Raw genomic sequence first — 23,169 nt, forward strand, 5'->3', positions numbered from 1 at the left:
CGCTGCTAACGCCAGGCGAGACCTAAAAACTACCCACACAGTGACCTGTTAAACCAGCCTTTCTGGCATTTCCAGATTGCCTTATCGGTCAGTCCAAGTCAATAATGTGCATTTGCAAAAAGCTACAATCTGTCAGTGTAAATTGCATCTATTGAGACAGACGTGCATACAATAGAGATTGTAGAGCCTCACAGGTATTTTCCTTTCAGTCCCTCCCAACATTTGTTTTGCTTTTGCATCCAGCTGTAACACCCTTGGCTTTACCATGTTTTTAAGTGGTTTCCATGCTTAAACTGTCATTTATTTTTGTCGTGTTTTTTTTTCTTTTTTTAGTTTTTCTATGTTCCTTTAAAAAAGTTCAGACAAAGAAAGACATTCATAAGACAATTGTTCTTTGCTTTTACCTATATGTTGGCATCATAACATAAACAGTCAATTTATTTCACATATGTTGAATCCTGTCATGGACCGAACATCCACGTTATTTATTGCATTTGCAAAGGCAATTGTTATTTCTTTTTTCAGGCTTTAAATTTTTAGGTGAGAATCATCATCTTCACTCAATCAATCATTAAAGCTTTCTCATTGGTATTCTGTGTGATTTTCTATTTTTATGTGATAGGTTGTGAACATTGTAACCAGTAACCAGGATTGTGTAAACAACATTGCAGAGTCTTTGGTTCTCTCCAACCTTCTAATACTGTTGCACTCGCTTCCATCAAGTAAGTTTTGCATTAGCATTGACCCACGCCAATCATTCAAAAATTGCCCTGTCATGTTGAATTTAGAGGAGAGATTTTGAGGCAATACTAGAACTTTAACAATGACATCACATGCAACTCAATGAAACGCTCATTGGTAAAGGTACAGATGGTGTCTAGATCAGTTGTCTAGGGTTTATCAACTTCATCTCAATGAGCCTCATGTAACTCATTTATTATTGCACTGTTTGACAAGGTTAGACTCTTTGTTTAATATTTAGGTCCCTTAGATTAGTTGAGTTGTCTGTATACCATGTCAGAGGCTTCATATCAGTCATATTGTTTTGTGTGTTTGACTCCCATTGTTTTTTAAGTAGTGTGTGTTGAAATCACACTTTGTGAGTTGTACGTTCAATTTCTTGAAGGTGTTTCATCCAGTCTGCTTTCCACATTTCCAGTGTCAAGGGGTTCTTGAGATGGCTATTTTATGTTCTGCATTTATAGGCTGTTACTTTTTGCAGGAAATATTTTTCTGCATGTTTACTTTCACTTTTTATCGGACCACAAAAACAAACACTTACAAGAAGAGTTTTCTGGTTTTCAGAGCTTGCCTCTGCTCTAAAGTTCATTCTATTAGACCATGACCAGAAATTGTGCCAGTACTAATCCCAAAGTCCACCGTTCCTCCAAAAGGGGAATATTCAGTTGACCTTTGACTGATGCTTGTTTTAGGTAATCCTCATTGCCCCAGTCTCCTTATCCCTACATAATAACTGATATTGCCTACTCCGCACATTTTAGATTATGCCAAATCGTATGTTCCTTAAACCCTATTACCCTTCATTAAGTTCATAGTATTTTGTGATTTTATTATCTATTTTCATGCAGGCAAAATGGTTCTCCTGTGTCACCGCCCTGCATACCATTCTAGACTTGAAGTGAGCACTTTAATAGAACTCTTACAGATTTCCTGTGTAACAGATTATCATTACTATCTCATTTGGCAAGCAATTCTGATTGCCAGACATTACTGAATTAGTTACCACTCAAAAGTCTGGCCCGTTCCTGAAGCCACTGACCCTGGACTGGTCTCAACTGACCACTTCACCATCACATGTATGTGCAGAGGTCAGGTAAAAAGAGAAAACAAACTTGCCACTCCATTATTGGCTTCCCCATCAAAGCCTTCCAAAGTACTCAATGTCCTATCCAAGTATCAGGGGCCACATCAGATGTCACTACATTCAGGATATATAGACTAGCCCTGAAAACGCACCACTTTAAATATGATCCTCCAAAGAAAAAAAATCTCAGTATCTGGTACAACCAAGACTTCTGTGTGTAGTTTCTAAAAGAAAATGAAGAGGCCGAGTGCTTCTGACAATCTCGCAAAGCACTCAGCACTTGAGGCAAATATATCAAAAGCAGTACCAAAGCTACAAACTACAGATTTACCATCAAGTAAGTGAATTAAAGAAGCAAGGCACTCGTCAAACCTTTCAACGCTGCATCAGTGCAACGCCATCAATCATTTTTTTAGTTGAGAAGATAAACAATTTCAGCTACCACGTCCACAGCCTGAAACAGCTTCTCAACTGCCATTTCTCTATTGTGCTAAGTAAAGTGGAGAACCTTTAACCTTCAAATACTCCCCAGTCACTGTTATCCTGAACTGCCTAAAGGCCACATGCTGTGAAGGCAACATCTTGCCATCGTCCCATTAGAGGCTAGATACACCCATTAGCCAGTATCATGAGGGGAGAGAGAAATACTCCTCTGACCTGAGCCTTGCTATAATTCACAAGTCTGAAGCTTTTAAACCAATTGTTATTCTGAAAACTATGTAAGGAGACAAAATAAGGATGTGCTGCAACAAAAATAAAATGTTATCACTGTTGCAGGGTTTCTGCTCTGGAACAGAACTATGCTTGGAACCATAGAACATCAGTATGTAGGGACTGAGTCACCGTACCATCTCAGTGTCTGAGTCCATCTAGATATAGTGCCTCTCTTGCCCTCCTAACCCTACCAGAGAAACAAGTGAATTGGCACCCTGTAATACAGTACTCTTGACCCTCGAATGGATGGCAGTAACAGGACACACCCTTTCGCTCTCTCACTCTTACGTATCCACAATATGATAACCAGGAATCTGATAACCAGGAATCTGATAGAGACATCTAGCCGCAGATTCCTTAACTTAGAATATCCCCAGGCATCAGACTGGATCCAGAAAACCTTTTGCAGCACCACCTCCGCGCCGGGTGACAGTGCCACACGACCCCGCCCTGACGTCGTCCACAGACATCACGTCAGCGGGGTTATATAAGTCCCTCCCGGCGCGCTGACGTCAGTTTCCTTCTTTTCTGCGTACAACGCGGATCCGGAGTAAGCGGTTCTCTGGCCTGTTTTTATGCCCTTTTCTGACGCTTCGCGTCTTGAACAGTGTGCGATGCCTTCGGGCTTTAAAACTTGTACCTCCTGTTTGCAGCAAATGTCCGCGACGGACCCACATCTTATCTGTATGTGGTGTCTGGGCGAACACCACGACTCGGCAGACTGCGACGCCTGCCACCCCCTCAAGCCGAAGTCCCTGTGGGAGCGCAGGATGAAGCTGCTTTCAGCTCGTCTGTCCCCCGGCCTCTCCTGACGGCAGGTCCCTCTAGCAGTGGAGTCCATTTGCGGCATCGGTCGCCCTCTGGTTCCCAAGTGCGTCGTTTGCCTCGTTCGGGTAAGTCACGACGCATGTCGCCGAGTTCCTCGACCTCACTTTCTTCTGCTGTCGGGGGCGCTGGTTCCCGGAATTCTCCGGACGTGCACCCCCGGGAGTTGCCCCATCTTTATCCGCCTTATCCTAGCGTGGAGGCGACTCAGACCCACATGGAGGCCTACACAGCGGCCCTGCAGGTCTCCCTTGGGTCCCCTCCTCTCCCTGGGGCGTCCTTGGCGCCTCTGCTACGTGCAGAGTCTACAGCGGATGTGCCGGAGGGTTCGCCCCTGGCACCTACTGTGCCCCTTGCCTCTAGGGATAATGGAGATATGGTGTCCTCACGGCGTGGCCCAGTGGGGCCACCCTGTTCGATCCATAGCACCTTTACGTCACCGCATAGCCCAGTGGGGCTCCCTATGGTGTCGCAGGTGGTTGCTGGTGCGCGCAGCTTGGCTCCCAACCCACCTCAGCCTTCCGGACAGGCTGCTGCCTTCACGGAGGCCAAGCTGGCACTGGTTCGGTGCCGAGGCCTTGGCTCCCCGGCTCCGCAGCCCGGAGCGGCGCCGAGGCCTTGCCTCCCCAGCTACGGCTCCGTCCCTTACTTCAGGGTCAGAGCCTGTTGTGGTCGAGGCGGGGTCGGCGCCGGTACGGCGCCGTAGACTTGCATCCCCGGCTCCGACTCCATTCCTTCCTTTGGAGTCGCAGCCTGTTGGGGTTGAGGCTGAGTCGGCGCTGGTCCAGCGTCATAGGCTTGCCTCCCCAGCTCCGGTGCAGTCCCCTTCTTATTCGGATGCGGAACTTGTCATAGTTGAGGTCAAGTCGGCGCCGTACGGGGCAGGGTTGGCGCCGGCCGTGGTCGCCCAGGCGCCGCCCCAACACAGGATTATTGTCTGCTCTCCGGAGGCTTCCGGGGGGAGTTCTCAGTCTTCTCACAGCCCGGCAACGCCGGATCTTTCCTTGCCTCTCCCCCCGCCCCCTTAGAATTTGTGGCTCCGGCGGACTCTCCGCCTCCTCAGGAGCCCCATCAGGACCCTCATTCGTCAATGGGTCTTCCGTCTTTTGGACATTGGACGCATCCTCATTACATTGGTCACCCTCCTTGGGGGGTGGGGGGGGGGGGGAGTCTTAGTTTACAGCCCTCATCCACAGATGAGTTGCTGTCCCCTCCTTGGAGGGCTACCAAGGTCGGTGCGGCGTTCATTAGGGTTGTCTCCTTTGCCGCTCGTGTCCTGAGCATGCACCCTCCTTGGGTCCCCCTTTCCGTTGACCCTCTGCTGGATGTCCTCCATCACGGTTCAGGGACTGTAGTGCCGCTTCTACCTTTTGAAGCTTCTCTTTATGATGCCCTTTTGGGCACCTGGGTTCGGCCAGCTTCCGGTGATCCGGTGGCTCGTTCTATCTTGCACCGCCACCGTCCTGCTCCACAAGATCCAGTTTGCTTATTTGTACACCCAGACGTTCAGGGGTTTGTCCTGCAAACTGCTTTCCCTTCCGTGCCTCAGCTGTTGCTTCCTCCCTCCACGGAGTCCAGATGGCTGGAGTTGTGGGGCCGTAACATTTTCGCCTCCACTAGCACAGCTCTTCGATCACTACATACAGTGTGTGTCTTGGCTCCGGCTACTACTGCCCTTTGGGACTCTGCCGAATCTCTTCTATCGGCTGCTTCTGAGGGCGCTCGTGTTGATCTCCTTCCTTTTCTCTGTGATGGCCATGATTTTGCGGAATTTACAATTTGCTCGGCCTTGGATACTGCGGATTCCTTAGGCCGTGCTATGGCTGGTTCGCTGGCCCTATGGCGCCATGCTTGGTTGCGGGATGGTGTTTTTCCGGAGAATATCCAGGAACGCCTGCCCATCCTTCCCATTCTGCCATCACTCTGCCAGGTGGGTTCCCCACTTTGACTCCTTTCAGTTGTCACTGGTCTTCTTTCAGGGTGCTCATATTGTTGTGACCGCTTTAGGAATTGCCATAGGCGGCTGCCTCCCTCCAGGTGGCTTCTTTACTGTAAAACTGTGCCTTTTCATTCACCTTCATCGGGAGATTCTTCTTCTTCTCCTCCTGTTGCTCCCTCCCACCCACCGTCTCCAAAGAGTCAGGACCCTTGTCTCCTCTATAGTCGCCTTCTTTGGGGTTCCCTCCCTATAGGGAAATACCATTCTTTTCATACCTTCTCGCAGTAGACTGTTGTTCTTCCTGTGTTCCGTCCTTGTCGGTCAGCACAGTTCTACGTAGTAATAACAATATATCTAGCCTGTTGCAATTTCTTTCCTTGTTACTCAGCCTTTGGACATGGTCCATGCTTCGCTTTGCTGGGTTTCTTCTCAGAGCCTTGCTCTGCCCTTACTTCTTCTCGTATATGTAGACAATGTCTGATACTGTTTTTTATGATGGTGTTTTGCACCATCCACCTTTATGGATTTTTCATCATTCGCACACTGTTCCCATACTTTCACAGTTTTGTTGGTAGCTCCGCGTTGTATCGTGGAAAAGTTTCTCCAAAGAAAACTGAAGTCAGCGTGCCGGGAGGGACTTGTATAACCTCGCAGACGTCACGTCCATGGACGACGTCAGGGCGGGGTCGTGTGAGGTGCTGCTGCAAAAAGTTTTACGGATCCAATCTGACGCCTGGGGATATTCTAAGTTAAGGAATCTGCGGCTAGACAACGTCTCTACCAGATACATCGTTACCGAAGGTAAGTAACTCGTATGAGACAAAGTTTTTTTTTTCTTTCTTTCAGATTTTAATGAAATGTTTATTGGTACAGCACGGCCTAAGAGGCCCATATACAAACATTACGATACAATGCATTTCTGGACAGTACCCGTGTTTTAAAGCGTCAACAAATAGGTGTAAGAATCAGGAAAAAAAACAGGCACAAACTAGGCATCACCCCTCACCCCACAGAAGATGTCTGTCACCAACATTGGAGTAGGGAGATCTATAAAGTAAGAGTATGCCTGTGGCCGTATGGACACGTTGCTTGCTTGAGAAGGGATTCTGTGGGTACGTATAGGAAGCAGATCTATGCCCCTGTAGTCAGCCCATCTCTTCCAAATTTTCCTGTGCTTTTGTGGGCAACCCCGTGCCTGGAATGCTGCGAGCTGCATCCCCATGCATTTGTCCATAGCGCATTTCCACCCCCTACCGAGGGTGGGGAGGTCTCCCTCCATCGCTAGGCTATGTCTGCTTAGCCAATGTGAGCCCCAAAAACAAGAGGTGTTGTTTATATCGGTTTCCCCCGATTCCATCTATACTGTGCAAGAGGAATAACTTGGGTTCAAAGGGGAGTTGCCAAGAAAGCACTGTGTGCAAGAAGCCTCCTTACTCGGCATTGCATCTGAGGCATGTAGGGGTTGCTGTCACGCCCATGTGCCAGAGGTGGGACCTAGTATATTTACGCCTGGTGAAGGTATTTAGATTGGATTAAACAGAACTATGTTGCAATGATAGCACCACGGGGGTTCGCCAGGGCCTCCGTCCAGTTGTTGTCCGCAATGTCTCCCTCCCAAGTAACTTGCAATGCGCCCAATGAGTTCCGTTAGTGTGTGACTAGCAGTTTCTAAATTTGCTTGATTTTGTGGGCGCCCAAGTCTCCCATTAGCAGTCGCCCCTCAAGTGGATGGAATTCGGGAGGTCTGTCAGGGATCGTATATATGGTGTCAGTGCATGTCTGAGATGTAAGTACCTGTAGAACTGGCTACGGTGAAGTTGGTACTCTGCCTGCAGCTGTTTAAAGGACTTAAGCACCATCCCTTTCATAATGTCCCCTAGGGTGGATAACCCGATGAGATCCCATGCCCGAAACCCGGGCAATGCAGCGATGTGTCGAAGGTAGGTGCCATGCCAGAGTGGTGTGACCTGTGTCAGCCGTCCCTCCCATCCCATCCTCCTAACTGTGTGTCACCATATCTGAATAACCACTTTAGCTGCTTGGGGGAGGCGCTCTGTTTGCCCGACTTTAGAGAAAGTGTAATAACGATTGTCCGACGTTTGGTTGCATATGCCGGGTCAGTCTGCGCACTGTACCACCATTCATTTATATTGAGTAGGTAAGCAGCAGAGTAATAAGCCTGAATATCAACTGCGGCAACTCCTCCACAATAGGTGGACTGTGTACAGGTCCGAAGAGAGACTCACTGCTCCCCCTCCACAAGAACAGATTGAGGATTGCATTGATCTGTTGAAATCACAACTGTGGGATAGCGTACGGGAAAGTTCTGGAGCCGATATAGTAGCCGTGGTAGAGACCATTTTGAAAATGGCGGACCGTCCGAATAGGGATAGTGGAAGGGGGGGCCACGCCTTCACCTCCTCCCTGAGATGGGGTAGTTAGGGCTGGACAATGTGAGACCAGGAGAGGGTCAGACAGGGTGAAATATAAATTCCCAGGTATTGAAACCCCCCAGTAACATGGGTCAACTGAGCTGCCCATGTGCCCCTGCCCTGGTCGCCGCAGACCGGGAATAACACTGATTTGAATGGGCTATTACTTAAGCCTGAAGTTTCCCCGAAAAGCCGAAGTATTTCAAGATCCTCGGGTCAGAAAAGCCCCGGTCTGTGAGAAAGAATAAGGCGTCATCTGCATATAATGCAATCCTGTCAGAAGTCTCAGCAGACCACTCGAACCCCCGCACCAGGGGGTCCTGCCCCACCCAGGTGGCAAGGGGCTCAATCGTGAGGGCGAATAAGAGCTGGGATAGCGGGCACCCCTGTCTCGTACCCCTATGAATTGGAAATCGGTCTGATCGAGCCCCAGCCACACGTACCGAGGCAGTGAGGCCTGTATAGAGAAGGTGGATGTATGATAGGAGACACGGCCCGAACTTTTGGGCTTGCAGGAGGAGAAATAAGGAATTCCAACTGAGTAAATCGGACGCTTTGTCGATATCAGTCAGTAGGAGGGCTGTGGGACGACTGAGCTCTGGAGCTTTTGCAAGAGCGTTGTGTACACGCCTAATATTGTGTCTCGTATATCTATGCGGCATAAAGCCGGCCTGATCGGGATGAACAAGGTCACAGATGTGTAGGAGGAGGCGATCCACGAGAACTTTGCTCAAAAGCTTGGCTTCGAAGTTCAGTAGTGAAATCGAGCGGTATGAGGAAGTCTCCTCGGAACGACGCCCCTGCTTGTGAAACACGACGATTTCTGCATGCCGCCAGTCCGGTGGAAGGATCTGTTAATCCATAGCTTCTTGGAGCACTTTTAGGAAGCGTGGGCATAATTGAGTCATGTAAGATTTAAGCAATGCACTCGGGAATCCATTGGGTCCCGTGGCTCGGCTGGGGCGTAGGCCCGATGTGGCATTAGTAAGCTCCTTTAACGTGATGGGTGTATCGAGTTGCTCTTGTATATGATCTGGGACCGATTTCGGTGGTATGTCCCTCAAAAATTCACTAATCTGATCCCGGGATAAGACCTCCCGCTTCACGTATAAACTCGATTAGTAATTTGCTAATGCCTGAGCGAAGGAGCAGGGAGTAGTACACAGGTGACCGTCCGCAGCGCTGGCACCGGGGTTGGTGACTGTGCCATTTGGCACAGCCAGTGTAGCATTCTACTCGACTTGTCACCCCACTGGTAAATTCTGGATTGGGTCGCCTGCCACGCGATTTAGGCCTCATTTGTGAGCAATTGGTGTAATTACTGTTGGATGAGAAGACAACGACGTTTGGCCTGAGCGCCCCGCCTGCTCTCAGTTCAGCCTCAAGGGCTCTTTGGCGGGTTTCCAATTTCACCACGAGTGTGAGTTGGCGGCACTTCTCCCCGGCGCAGTAACTGATGTCGCCCCACGCAGGGTGTGCTTTAAGGCTTCCCACAATATCGTACCCAATGAGGCTATGTCAACATTAAGTACTAAATATTCTGTGACGGCTTGGTGAAGTGTGGTCCAGTAAGCTGGATCTTTCAGTAGCCATGGTGCCACCGGAACGGGACCCATGGGGACCTATCTGCAGGCTCAGCGTTACTGGAGAGTGGTCAGACAGCCCCGAGGTAGGATGGAGACCGCTGTGGCCCTATGAATCTGGGAGAGTGGGGGAAATAGGTAGTTCAGCCTAGAGAGGGATCCATGAACCGCTGAGAAAAAGATAAAGCCAGAATCTTCTGGGTGATGAGCTCTCCAGGCGTCCGACCACCCCAGGGACGATGCCAAGAAGCGTCATTTGGATTCTCCTGTGTGGTGGCCAGGGCCCTCAGCACTCTACCTGTCAACAGGTGCCATGGTGTCATTCCAGTCACCTCCCATCATGCCTTCTGGGAGTTCTCCCCAGAGCCACAGGACTCAGTCTACAGATGTTGTCTCGAACGCTTAGGGGGGCGTAAAAGCTACCCGTATCAGCGGTTCTCCATGCAGTGTACCCGCCATTAATATGGACCTCCCACCCGGATTTGTCCACACCTTGGACGATCTGTGTACGAGTGTGCCAGGGACACACGACACAGTTCTTGATGTCAAATGAGGTTTTATTTTATGACAAAAGGTTTTCTTTCTGCTGGTCAGTCTTTCTCGGGCAAAACGAGCCGGATCCGTGTTGTGGTCGGACTTGGAGTCTTCCTCCCCTGGGTGCTGGGACTCTATCGAGGGATGCGGCTTCTTCAGGGCGTCCGTTTTCTCCGGGATGGCAGGAATCCCCAAAAGCAAGGAGAAAGACTGTGGTCAGTTATGCTATAATAGCCCGAGCTCCTGACCCTGGGACCGGGTGTGAGGAAGACCCCTAGTAGTGCCCCGTGTATTCAAGCTCCCCGCCCCCTCCTCCGTACTCCTCCTGATAAATCCCTCGGTGACCTTTGTGCAAAACGGTGAGGTGAAACAAAAGTAGGGGAAGGGAGAACACCAATACACAAAACCAAACGTTTCTACGCTTCCCTTGGTTGGGAGCGAGAGGCTCTAGGGAGGCTTCCCTTCCCGCCACCCCACCCAGCCTGCTACGCGGTCTCGTACCTGTCCTAGCCACGCTCCTCCCCTGGGAACGTGGCTGGGCGATGCGCAGTATCCCGGGATGTCGTCGGGTCGGTCCTCGCCTCCTCTCTTCTCCTCGTCTTCGCTGTTCGTTGCCCCTTCCGATCGTCCTCCTCTCCTCGCCTCACCGCTGCTTCGGTCTCCTACTGCAGTCCTCCGGGAATCGCCGTCCATCCACGTCGGGGCTTCTCTTCTTTTTGACGTTGCATACGTCGAGACGTCATCCGGGGGCGTGTCCGAGGGTGTGTCCGTCCAGTTAAAGGGAACGAGGTCGTAGTTTAGGCTTCCCGATAATGCTGTGGGAGCCTGACGCCAGTCGTCCTGTGACAAGGGGACAAGAGGAGGTGAAAAAGGCACTACAGTCCACCACTCGTCCTTTGCGGCCCCGCCGCCCCCGTTACAATCTGTAAGGGATTCTGCGATGGATCAGAATTGCTGTGCACTGTGGGCAGACCCTGAGTGGAAGACCTGAGCAAACCCAAAACGAGCTAGGCATGGTACCTTGGTACATATCATGTGGGTTTCTTGCATTACGAGTGTGAGAACTTGGCCTGATATATGATGTCACTAATTCTAGTGTACACCTTGTATCAGTCCAAACAACCCTTATGGTGATTGGTTGTAAAGTCAACCTTATAGACCAGCTATCCTAGTGGTAGCATGGACAAGAGCAGTCTTAGGCTAAACTCTGAATGGCATGTGAAGCCAGCTGTTATTCCATATATAATCCCTTGAATACCAAATGAAAGGACACCACAACAGATATATATAAAAATAGAATGTATTTATTCTAGTCAAACCCTCAGCACTCTTTATGAGATTCGAGGTAAGTACAACACAGTCTTATTTAAGCATACATTAAGTCACACAGGTAAGTAATACAGTTAGGCCCTAGGGGCCACGCAAACCATATACTAAGTAAGTGGTATATGGACCACTGTCACGAACACAGGATAGGCCTAGGCCTAGGGAATCGCTGGGGCTACACTAAACTACCAAAGGTTAGGAAGTGGGAGGCCCACGGGATTCAGGTGCAGAGTGGAAACACTCAAGCGTAATGCGTAAAAGTCGATAGAATTACTAGCAGTTAGAAATTAACAGTTTTAGGACACTTCTGGTATAACTAGAAAGTCGAGACTCGGAAACTAGACCCTAGGATAGTCAATACCCTTGTGAGCACCGAAGTACTCAAGTTACCTAGCCCACGGGCTGCGGGTGCATAGGTGTGAACTTGCGTCGGGTTTCGTCGTGGACTTCTATGGATGCCTGAAGGAAAGTTGCTGACAGGCAGTCAGTCAAGAGTGTCCGGTGGTTCCCAAGGACGGGATCAAGAAGGAAGGAACCTGCAAGCAGAAGGGACAGAGTCTAGGTCACCAGCCAGGAGCCGGGAAGGAACCAGGAAGGAACCAGGCGATGTTGTGAAGATGCAGGTGAAGAGGTGAAGCTTGTCGCAGCAGCCACGGGTACCAGGAGACGTCGAGGACGACCAGGACCAGGAGGTGAGCTGTCCCACGAAGGCTCTTGCTGTCGGCGGCGTCGAAGTAGAGTCAGGACCCAACAAGCCTTGGCAAGCGGAACCCCCACGCAGAACACGTGAAGTGTGGGAAGCTGGTCTTCTTTGCAGATGGTGCTCAGGAGTGGGGCTTCTCAATTCCCCAAGCACAGCCTCGAGGGAGCCTCGGAAGTCGCGCTAGTCAGTTACTAGCCACTTTTCCCAAGTCGCCGGTCCCACGTCCCTGGTCGCCTCCACGGGTCTCGGCTTCGCTGGAGATGTGGATCTGGTTCAGAGGTGTCTGGAAGTCTCGGCGCTGGTCAGTCTCTGCAGTCGTCGCTCGTAGGATTCAGTCGCAAAGCAAGCAGCGGTTGCTGGATGGTGCCTGGTTGCCCAGGGTGGTCACTCCTTGGCCACAAGGGAGATTTCTTCAGTCTTCTTCCTGAGGTCGAATGTCGAAGGGCCAGAGTTTCTGTTCAAGTTGCAGATTCAGGTTAATCTAATTTAGCAGGGCTCAGCTAGCTACTGATATACTGGGCTAGTGGGCTGGGCTACCTGCAAGGTCCCTCCTATGGGTGGGACCAGGAAGGGGAGTGGCTACACCCCCTTTCCTTTGTCCAGTTTCGCGCTGGGGCTGGAGTGCCTCAGCGCCGGTTTGAACTGGACTATGATTGGGACACCTTGTGTGCCCCAGGCAGTGTCTAGTTTCTTTCATCCCTCCCTGCCCCAATACACTAACTCCTGTCTGGGGTGGTGCTCGCACCTCCCAAGGCAGGAAACCTATTGTCCAAGCCTCCCTCGCTGGAAGGACTCCCAGCAGCAGGAGGTCAGACTTGTGTCTGTGGCAGCAGCATCCATTTTGTGATGCTGGGGCTCTGGTTAACTTTAACCGGGTAAGTAGGTTTCAACAGGTCTTCTCCCTCTAGAAGGGAGGAATAATATCCTCATGGCCAGAAATGGTATGGGGGTATTATTCCAAAGTGTTAGACACCTTACACGACATGTTTTGATAAAGCCAAACCATAGTTACCATAACCGTTTAAGATTATAAGGTACTTTAAGAGTATATGGTAAGCTATATCATAGAACAGCTATAAGGACATGGTTCCGAAAGCTGCAGACAGGCTCAGCTCATGCTAGAGCACCATCTCACATGTTACCAAGCACTCTGCCTCCAGGATTGTTAAATGCAAAAATAACAATTGATGGACAGAAAGCAGAACAATGTCATACATTCACCCCAGTACAGAGATCTGGGCCTAAATCCATCGTTTTTTTGCTCACCATGCCTTTCCAGTTTGAACCCAGCCATATGCAAATCAGTTTTGACCCTGTGCCCCATGGGAACAGTCCAGCCCGAACTGCCAAGCCAGGTCCTTCCTGGACTGGAAACAAGCATCCTAGGACCGGTTTCGGGCTTTCAGCCCTCATCAGCCAGGATAGCTTGATTCCAGTGGCATGGAGAGCAAGGGACTCACGTCTGAGCATACCCTTCCCACTCGGGGTGACAAATGCAAAAATAAGGTAGGTATAGGAATACTACACCTAAGCAAGGGGTGATTACACGACCTTGCCCCAGCTGAGTGATCAGCCAGTTGTGTCATAATGGAAGGCCAGGCCAGGGGTGGCATAATACATGCTGCAGCCCCTGGTAGGCCTAGGGTACACCTATGCCCTGGGTACCTAAGGTACACTGTACAGGGGCCAATAAGGTGATCCTATCCAATTGGGTTATGCACCTAAAGTACATAGTATTAGTTTAGAGAGAGAACAGCTGGGCTGTGGGTCTGATTAGCAGGCCCACAGCCACATCTAAGTCGAAAACCAGTGAAGCAAAAGCAAAAAGTGGGGGTGAACATAGAAAGCAGACCCTACTCTCCTACAACGAGTAGGTCTATTTCTAGCCTTTTTGTTTGCTTTAGAATTGCCCCTGCTTGATTTTTGTCAAGGACCCCCCGAACGTTCCATGTCATGATGCGAATCCCCCCCCCGAGCCGATCACCGGATGTGTCTGTGGCCATCTGTAGTCAAGGGGAATGCCATGGGTGGAGCGGGCATGAGAGGACTGTGGTGTGTCTGTGCCTAAACTGTAGGGAACATATAAGCACTGAATGCAACCCCTCTACCCCCTCCCCCAACCACAATACCTCTGCGAACATGAAGCATCTTTTGCGGCTGGGGTGCCCCCTAGACCCCTATTGGAGTCTGGGGGAATCCCCCTCGCGGCGCCAATTGGAGTGAAATCTGTGTCTACATTTGGAGGTGGATTTCTTTGGATGGTTCTGCCTGGTGCCCTGAGAGTAATCAGACTTCAGCAGAGGCAGCGTATGTGGTCAGAGGTGAACAGACTCGTGAGCCCAGAGGAAAATCGCCTCTGGGGTGTCAAAGAACAGGGAGCGTGACTGGTATACGACTCATCTGTTCCGGGTAAAGAAGCATATATTGAACGTTAAGTTCCCGAAGTTTGTGCTTGGCCGCCACAAATGATTGACGCTGTTGCTGGACGAGCCGGGTATAGTCAGGGTAAATCCTGATGATTTTGGGATTATAAGTGAGATTGTCTGTGTGGCCCCAGGCAAATTGGAGGATGGTGTCTCTGTCCATGTAGTTTAACAATTTGGCAATGATGGGTCGGGCCTTTCCGCGGGAGGGGGTTTCCTTGTGAGGGCCCGATGGGCTCGCTCCACCAGCAAACAGGAGGAGAGTGAATCCCCTGGTAGGATAGATCGCAACCACTCTGTCAGGAACCCCTCCATCGAGGCTCCTTCGCATCCCTCCGGAAATCCCACGAGGCGCAGATTATTCCGCCTTGTGCGTCCCTCTGCATCTTCCACGCATGCGGCGAGTTCCTGTGTCACCACTGTGAGTTTATTAATTTTTGTGGAGCGACGCGACTGTGTCTTCCACTGATGATAGCCTGGTTTCAGCTTCTGTGATGCAGTCGACTGCCTTTCTAAGATCTTGTCTAAGGAATGAGACCTCTGTGCCGACTGCGTCGATTTTAGCGTCTAGAACGTCACTGGACTGTGTGATGGCGGTCAAAAGGGTGGCGTTGTCTGGGGGGGTGCCCCCTTCGTCAGCTCCAACTGCGGCCCCAGCGATGGCCGTTGCGTATTGGTCCAGTTTGCTTTGCTTTGTGGAGGAGACCGAGGATTTATCTTTCGTCATCTTGATGTGGGGATGGGCCTCCACTGGTTGGGTATCCCTGCTGTCCAAAGTCACTCTGACGATGTGGTGCTCTTTCTGGGGTTCCCGGCCTCTCTGCTTGTCCCTAGAAAAGGGACCAGGCGAGACACCACGAGCCGGGCCTCATGGAATCGGTCTGCCCTGGGCCACACCAGGCCTAGCTTGGCCGCCTCTACCACCCAGGGACTAGCACTCTAAGGGGATTGTGCCTAACGGACCCCTGGCCCACAGCGACCCGCGCAGATGCCGGTACGCTGCCTGGGTCCCACTCTGCGTAAATATGGGCTCAAGCCTCCCCAGACTGGGGCACCCCCTCAGCTCGGCTCCAGCCCCACGCTGCAAGGGCTACTGATAGTGCTCCATGAAAGAAGGACGGCGGAGGGGGGACATAAAGGGGGGTGGCAGGGGCTCTTCACACACCAGCGCCGCCACTCTCAGTCCCGCACGGCGTGCCTACCTTGTCTGGGCCCAACTGGTCACTATGCCCAAAGATGGGAGGCCTTGGTCAGTGCTCTGCCACGCGGGATTGCCCGTGGTCTCCAGGGGATGCAACACAGCAGGAAACACGGTCGGCAGGCGGGTCCCCGCAGGGGCAGCACGGTCCTCCAAGCCCTCCCTGCCCCTTGCCAGATCAGCAGCCTCGCAGTGGCTCTGCGACCCAGGCCAGGTCACCTAGGTGCCTCCCGCACCACGCTGCAGTCATGGGACGTCATACACACAGGAGGGTCCAGGGCCAGCCACCGCGGCACAGACTCCAACCCCTGGCGGAGATCGGGTCACCACATCTCAGGCCAAATGCTGGATTGGTGGAGCGCCGGGGTGTCGCAGGCCGCGAGGCCAAGGCCTAAGCAGCCTCGCTCCCGGGCTGGTCGCCCGCCTCTCGGTCCGCACCACTGTCTCGCCAGCGGGACCTCTTCTAGGTGAGCCCACACCGGCCCCAGCGTTGCCTGTCCTGCTCACTTGAGTAATCTGCTAGATGAAGACAGATGAGAAGGTTTGGTGGGACGGAGCGCACTTATAAAGCGGCTCGCCAAGCCACGCCCCCTGACACAAAGTTTAGAATATTTATTAGAATATTTATTCAAACTATCGTGCCCTGAAATGCAGTATATGTGCCACAGTTAGAAAGCAAATGCATAATAAAAATACTGTTTGCATTCTTAATAATCCATATACTGTGAAAAGCCCTGTCATTTTATAGGACAGAGATCTAAACCCCCTTCCCCGCTGCTAAAGCTAAAAGATTATATATGAAAGATCTCAGGGATTACTGGCAGACCTCATACATTACACACATGGATGCTCTACATCTCAGCAGATGCAGTGCTCTTGTCTCAGAACTCTTGTTCCATGTCTTTGTGTTTGGCTCATGTTGTCATCTATATGACAAGTCGTGTGCCCAGAAGCAGCTGCATTCTTGTGTTATAGCTAAATCTTGTGCACACATACATAAATTCAACATGCAATGCAAATATCATTTAAAGCAATTTGTACAGAATTCTTGGGTGATGTCATAATTTCTTTATTCTGAGGAAAAGCGCAACCAGCCGACACGTGTTTCGTCGGGGAGAAGTGATCCCACGACTCTTCAGGGCTGGGAATGATACAAATAGTGGTTTGTAAACAGGGCATGGAGTAACAGTAACTGGAGAGCACATGTTCTCCCAATTGCATAAGTGAACGTCACCAGACACGCATGGAAACCCTGATATAAAGAAAACCCGCACAGTGGTGAATGGGCAGTACCCGTGTGCATGCTAGTTTGACATCTAAGATACAATAGTGCCTGTTTTACAAAAATATATGTGACTTTTGTGGTATGTAGACCTGACAAAAAACTCTGACATAAATGGCTTAAGGTGAAAAGGAAAAAGGAACCAGCATTGGCATAGCCAATAGGTCTCGCTTTTGGGACCTTATAAGTATTTAGTTATGCAGCACAATATCCTTGATGCACCAACATTAACTGTTGCATTGTTAAACACTTATAAGGTCCCAAAGGCGAGACCTATTGGCTATGCCAGTGCTTGTTAACTCTTGCTACAGTTTTGCAGTGTTAAGTATTGTCATACGGCTGAAAGGATAGAACTGTTTAGGAAATGTGGTTGTTGCATGTGTGCTCGAATGAAGAAGTAGAGCATCAGCAGGTGGAAAAATGCGTAGGTAAAAATGTTAATACAAAAAGTAGGTAAAAATGTTCATTAACAAACTAGGTTAAAAATGTTAATTGAAAAAAAATTCAAGTGGGTAAAAAACAAGCAGATTAACCAGAAGATTTATAATAGCAGAGCTGATTAACGATCATATGTGTTGCACCTCTAATTATTTGTTATTTTGGGTGTAAACTTAATCATCGAAGATCTCGATAATGAGTTGGGGGTCACGTGACAAACATACAGTAGTCAGATGCAGTCATGTGATTACACTACAGAATCAAATGGAGTCACCTGATCACCCTACAAACTGCATTGTACACAACAAGCACATGACATGCAAAAACACGAACGCATCAACTCAATATAAATGACAATACTGAAAGAGACCGGCTGCAAGACTCCTGATTGTCTCCAAGGTGCTGCGAGGCTGTACCAATGGCAAATTTCCACATGATAGAAATGTATGCCATAACAAAAAGTAGCAATAAGCTATTTTCTGCCTTGAATAATAGCATTGTCTAGTTTTCATTCCACCTCCCTGTCTCTTTGTTTGTCATCTAGGGTATTTGTTCTCACCCTGCTTTCTCCCTTGTCATTGTTTCCTATTTTTTTCTTCCTCCTATTTCAGTGTTCTGGCCCTCTCTCTTGTTCTGGGTGAAATTCTAATGATGAAACACAAGTCCTGATCCTCACACACCACTGTCCTTGCCGACCAGCTGCATAAAGGGAGCGCTGCTAAGACCATCAAACAGTTATGCATATCAATGCTTCTCTGCATAAGGGCCATTCAGTAGAGGCCCATGCACCCAGAATATTAATTGACAATAACCCAGCAGTCATGAATGGAAGAGGGCTTTGTAAAGAGGCAGAAAAGAGCTGGGGAGAGGCAGAGAAGAGCTAGGGAAAGGCAGAGAAGAGCTAGGGAAAGGCAGAGAAGAGCTAGGGAAAGGCAGAGAAGAGCTAGGGAAAGGCAGAGAAGAGCTGGGAAGAGGCAGAGAAGAGCTGGGAAGAGGCAGAGAAGAGCTGGGAAGAGGCAGAGAAGAGCTGGGAAGAGGCAGAGAAGAGCTGGGAAGAGGCAGAGAAGAGCTGGGAAGAGGCAGAGAAGAGCTGGGAAGAGGCAGAGAAGAGCTGGGAAGAGGCAGAGAAGAGCTGGGAAGAGGCAGAGAAGAGCTGGGAAGAGGCAGAGAAGAGCTGGGAAGAGGCAGAGAAGAGATGGGAAGTGGCACAGAAGAGCAGGGGAAGGGCAGAGAAGAGCTAGGGAAATGCAGAGAAGAGCTAAGTAGAGGCAGAAAAGAGCTGGGGAGAGGCAGAGAAGAGCTAGGGAAAGGCAGAGAAGAGCTAGGGAAAGGCAGAGAAGAGCTAGGGAAAGGCAGAGAAGAGCTGGGAAGAGGCAGAGAAGAGCTGGGAAGAGGCAGGGAAGAGCTGGGAAGAGGCAGGGAAGAGCTGGGAAGAGGCAGAGAAGAGCTGGGAAGAGCTGGGAAGAGGCAGAGAAGAGCTGGGAAGAGGCAGAGAAGAGCTGGGAAGAGGCAGAGAAGAGCTGGGAAGAGGCAGAGAAGAGCTGGGAAGAGGCAGAGAAGAGCTGGGAAGAGGCAGAGAAGAGCTGGGAAGAGGCAGAGAAGAGCTGGGAAGAGGCAGAGAAGAGCTGGGAAGAGGCATAGAAGAGCTGGGAAGAGGCAGAGAAGAGATGGGAAGTGGCACAGAAGAGCAGGGGAAGGGCAGAGAAGAGCTAGGGAAATGCAGAGAAGAGCTAAGTAGAGGCAGAAAAGAGCTGAGAAGAGGCAGAGAAGAAAGATGTGAGAAGTTGGCCTGATATATGATGTCACTAATTCTAGTGTACACCTTGTATCAGTCCAAACAACCCTTATGGTGATTGGTTGTAAATTCAACCTTATAGACCAGCGATCCTAGTGGTAGCATGGACAAGAGCAGTCTTAGGCTAAACTCTGAATGGCATGTGAAGCCAGCTGTTATACCATATATAATCCCTTGAATACCAAATGAAAGGACACCACAACAGATATATGTATATAAAATAAAGTGTATTTATTCTAGTCAAACCCTCAGCACTCTTTATGAGATTCGAGGTAAGTACAACACAGTCTTATTCAAGCATACATTAAGTCACACAGGTAAGTAATCCAGTTAGGCCCTAGGGGCCACGCAAACCATATACTAAGTAAGTGGTATAAGGACCACTGTCACGGAAATAGGATAGGCCTAGGCCTAGGGAATCGCTGGGGCTACACTATACTACCAAAGGTTAGGAAGTGGGAGGCCCACGGGATTCAGGTGCAGAGTGGAAACACTCACGCGTAATGCGTATAATCGATAGAAATAGTACAGTTTAGAATTAAGCAGTTTTAGGACACTTCTGGATTAACTAGAAAGTCGAGACTCGGAAACTAGACCCTAGGATAGTCAATACCCTTGTGAGCACCGGAGTACCCAAGTTACCTAGCCCACGGGCTGCGGGTGCATAGGTGTGAACTTGCGTCGGGTTTCGTCGTGGACTTCTATGGATGCCTGAAGGAAAGTTGCTGACAGGCAGTCAGTACAGAGTGTCCGTTGGATCCCAAGGCCGGGATCAAGAAGGAAGGATACCTGCAAGCAGAAGGGACAGAGTCTGGGTCACTAGCCAGTGACCACGTGGAACCAGGAAGGAACCAGGCGATGTCGGGAGATTGCAGGCGAAGAGGTGGAGCTTGTCGCAGCAGCCACGGGTACCAGGAGACGTCGAGGATGACCAGGAACAGGAGGCGAGCTGTCCCACGAAGGCTCTTGCTGTCGGCGGCGTCGAAGTCGAACTAGGACTCACCAAGCCTTGGCAAGCGGAACCCACGAAGAATGGAGGACTTGCTTCTGGTGCAGACCAGGAAGGTCTGGGGTGCTTCTCTTTTGCAGAGGAGCAGGGGCCAGTCTGGAGGAGCCAAACCAGCGGTGGAAAATCAAAGGTGTGTCGTCGCAAAGGCCGCTAGCCAACGGGCAAGCAACCGGACAGACGCGGCAAGCAGAAAATGCAGAAGGGCCCCACGCAGGACTCGTGGAGTGTGGGGGGGCTGATCTTCGATGCAGATGATGCTTCGGGTTGGGGCTTCTCAATCCCCGGTGCACAACTTCGAGGGTGCCTCAGAAGCTGCGCTGGAAGAATCTCGCCACTTTTCCCAGGTAGCCGGTCCTACGTCTCTCGTCGCCTCCACGGATCTCAGCTCGGCTGTGGATGTGGATCAGGGTCGGAGAAGTCTGGAAGTCAAGGCTCTGGTCAGGCACTGCAGTCGGTCCCTCGTAAAACTTCAGCAAAGCAAAGGGTAAGTCCCTTGATGGTGCCTGTTTGCACAGGGTAGCCACTCCTTGGCCACAAGGGAGATTCTTCAGTCTTCTTCTTTCGTCGAATGTCCAGAGTTTCTGTTCAAGTTGCAGGTTCAGGATAATCTAATCTCCTGGGGCCCAGCTACCACACTTATACTAATCTGGGGGGCTGGGTTGCCTGCTAGGTCACGCCTTATGGGTGGGACCTGGGAGGGGGGTGGTTACACCCCCTTCCCTGTGTCCAGTTTCGCGCCAGGACTGGGGCTGGAGTGCCCCAGCACCGGTTTGAACTGGACTATGCATGGGACACCTTGTGTGCCCCAGGCATGTCTCATTCCTTTCAGCCCTCCCTGCCCCAATACACTAAAGTCTGTCTGGGGAGGTGCTAGCACCTCCCCAAGCAGGAAACCTATTGTCCAAGCCTCCCTTGCCGGGATCCCTCCCAGCAGCAGGAGGTCAGACTCGTGTCTGTGGCAGCAGCATCCATTTTGTGATGCTGAGGCTTTGGTTAGAGTTAAACAGCAAAGTAGGATTTTAACATGTCTCTCCCTCTAGAAGGGAGGAATAATATCCTCATCACCAGAAATGGTATGGGGGTATTATTCCAAAGTGTTAGACACCTTACACGACATGTTTTGATACAGCCAAACCATAGTTACCATAACCATTTAAGATTATAAGGCACTTTAAGAGTATATGGTAGGCTCTGTCATAGAACAGCTATAAGGACATGGTTCCGAAAGCTGCAGACAGGCTCAGCTCATGCTAGAGCACCATCTCACATGCTACCAAGCACTCTGCCTCCAGGATTGTTAAGGCCTGCCATAGGAGTGGCTGATAGGTACACATGTGTCTATATATAAGGTAGGTATAGGAATACTACACCTAAGCAAGGGGTGATTACACGACCTTGCCCCAGCTGAGTGATCAGCCAGTTGTGTCTGATTGGGAGGCCAGACATGCTGCAGCCCCTGGTAGGCCTAGGGTACACCTATGCCCTGGGTACCTAGGGTACGCTGTACAGGGTCCAATAAGGTGATCCTTACCAATTGGGTATGTACCTAGGATACATGGAGTCCATTTTAAAGAGATAGCAGACAGCCTGAGACCCTGAATGGCAGGATCTCAGGCCAACTAAGTCGAAAAACCAGCTAGACACTAGGCAAAAAGTTGGGGGTAACCATAGTCAGATATCCACCTTCCTACAAAAGAGCAGGGGAAGGGCTGAGAAGAGCTAGGGAGAGGCAGAGAAGAGCTAGGGAAATGCAGAGTAGAGCTAAGTAGAGGCAGAAAAGAGCTGAGAAGAGGCAGAGAAGAAAGAGCAGGGGAAGGGCTGAGAAGAGCTGGGGAAAGGCAGAAAAGAGTTAGGGATAGCAGACAGCCTGAGACCCTGAATGGCAGGATCTCAGGCCAACTAAGTCGAAAAACCAGCTAGACACTAGGCAAAAAGTTGGGGGTAACCATAGTCAGATATCCACCTTCCTACAAAAGAGCAGGGGAAGGGCTGAGACGAGCAAGGGAGAGGCAGAGAAGAGCTGGGAAGAGGCAGAGAAGAGCTGGGAAGAGGCAGAGAAGAGCTGGGAAGAGGCAGAGAAGAGCTGGGAAGAGGCAGAGAAGAGCTGGGAAGAGGCAGAGAAGAGCTGGGAAGAGGCACAGAAGAGCTGGGAAGAGGCACAGAAGAGCAGGGGAAGGGCTGAGAAGAGCTGGGGAAAGGCAGAAAAGAGCTAGGGAGAGGCAGAGACGAGCAAGGGAGAGGCAGAGACGAGCAAGGGAGAGGCAGAGAAGAGCTAAGTAGAGGCAGAAAAGAGCTGGGAAGAGGCAGAGAAGAGCTAGGGAGAAGGAGAGAAGAGCTAGGGAAATGCAGAGAAGAGCTAAGTAGAGGCAGAAAAGAGCTGAGAAGAGGCAGAGAATAAAGAGCAGGGGAAGGGCTGAGAAGAGCTAGGGAGAGGCAGAAAAGAGCTGAGAAGAGGCAGAGAAGAAAGAGCAGGGGAAGGGCTGAGAAGAGCTGGGGAAAGGCAGAAACGAGCTAGGGAGAGGCAGAGACGAGCAAGGGAGAGGCAGAGACGAGCAAGGGAGAGGCAGAGACGAGCAAGGGAGAGGCAGAGACGAGCAAGGGAGAGGCAGAGACGAGCAAGGGAGAGGCAGAGACGAGCAAGGGAGAGGCAGAGAAGAGCTGGTAAGAGGCAGAGAAGAATTGAGGAGAGGCAGAGAAGAGCTGGGAAGAGGCAGAGAAGAGCTGGGAAGAGGCAGAGAAGAGTTGTGAAGAGGCAAAGAAGAACTGAGGAAAGGCAGAGAAGAGCTGGGAGGAAGCAGAGAAGAGCTGGGAGGAAGCAGAGAAGAGTTCGGGGGAAGCAGAGAAGAGCTGGGAAGAAGCAGAGAAGAGCTGGGAAGAAGCAGAGAAGAGCTCGGGGGAAGCAGAGAAGAGCTCGGGGGAAGCAGAGAAGAGCTCGGGGGAAGCAGAGAAGAGCTCGGGGGAAGGAGAGAAGAGCTCGGGGGAAGCAGAGAAGAGCTGGGAAGAGGCAGAGAAGAGCTGGGAAGAGGCAGAGAAGAGCTGGGGGGAAGCAGAGAAGAGCTGGGGGAAGCAGAGAAGAGCTGGGGGGAAGCAGAGAGCTAAAGAGGGGCTGCTTCATGCGAAACGTCAGAATGGTTGAGTCAGTG

General features: G+C 50.6%; 1 protein-coding gene across 5 annotated transcripts in view; it reads left to right on the forward strand.

The window, feature by feature from the left end:
• DNAJC13 (DnaJ heat shock protein family (Hsp40) member C13) overlaps positions 1–23,169 on the forward strand; it is a 1,667,846-nt gene that overhangs the window by 1,241,903 nt on the left and 402,774 nt on the right. For all 5 annotated transcript variants that reach the window (XR_014970022.1, XM_085630673.1, XM_085630671.1 and 2 more), the window contains one exon: positions 623–722. Coding sequence is in view for 4 of the 5 variants with exons in the window: in XM_085630673.1 (XP_085486799.1) it covers positions 623–722 (100 nt within the window). In the remaining variant the exon portion in view is untranslated. The remainder of the gene's footprint in view (positions 1–622; positions 723–23,169) is intronic.

This window comes from Triturus cristatus, chromosome 10 (genome assembly GCF_964204655.1).
Source record: "Triturus cristatus chromosome 10, aTriCri1.1, whole genome shotgun sequence".
Classification (NCBI taxonomy): domain Eukaryota; kingdom Metazoa; phylum Chordata; class Amphibia; order Caudata; family Salamandridae; genus Triturus; species Triturus cristatus.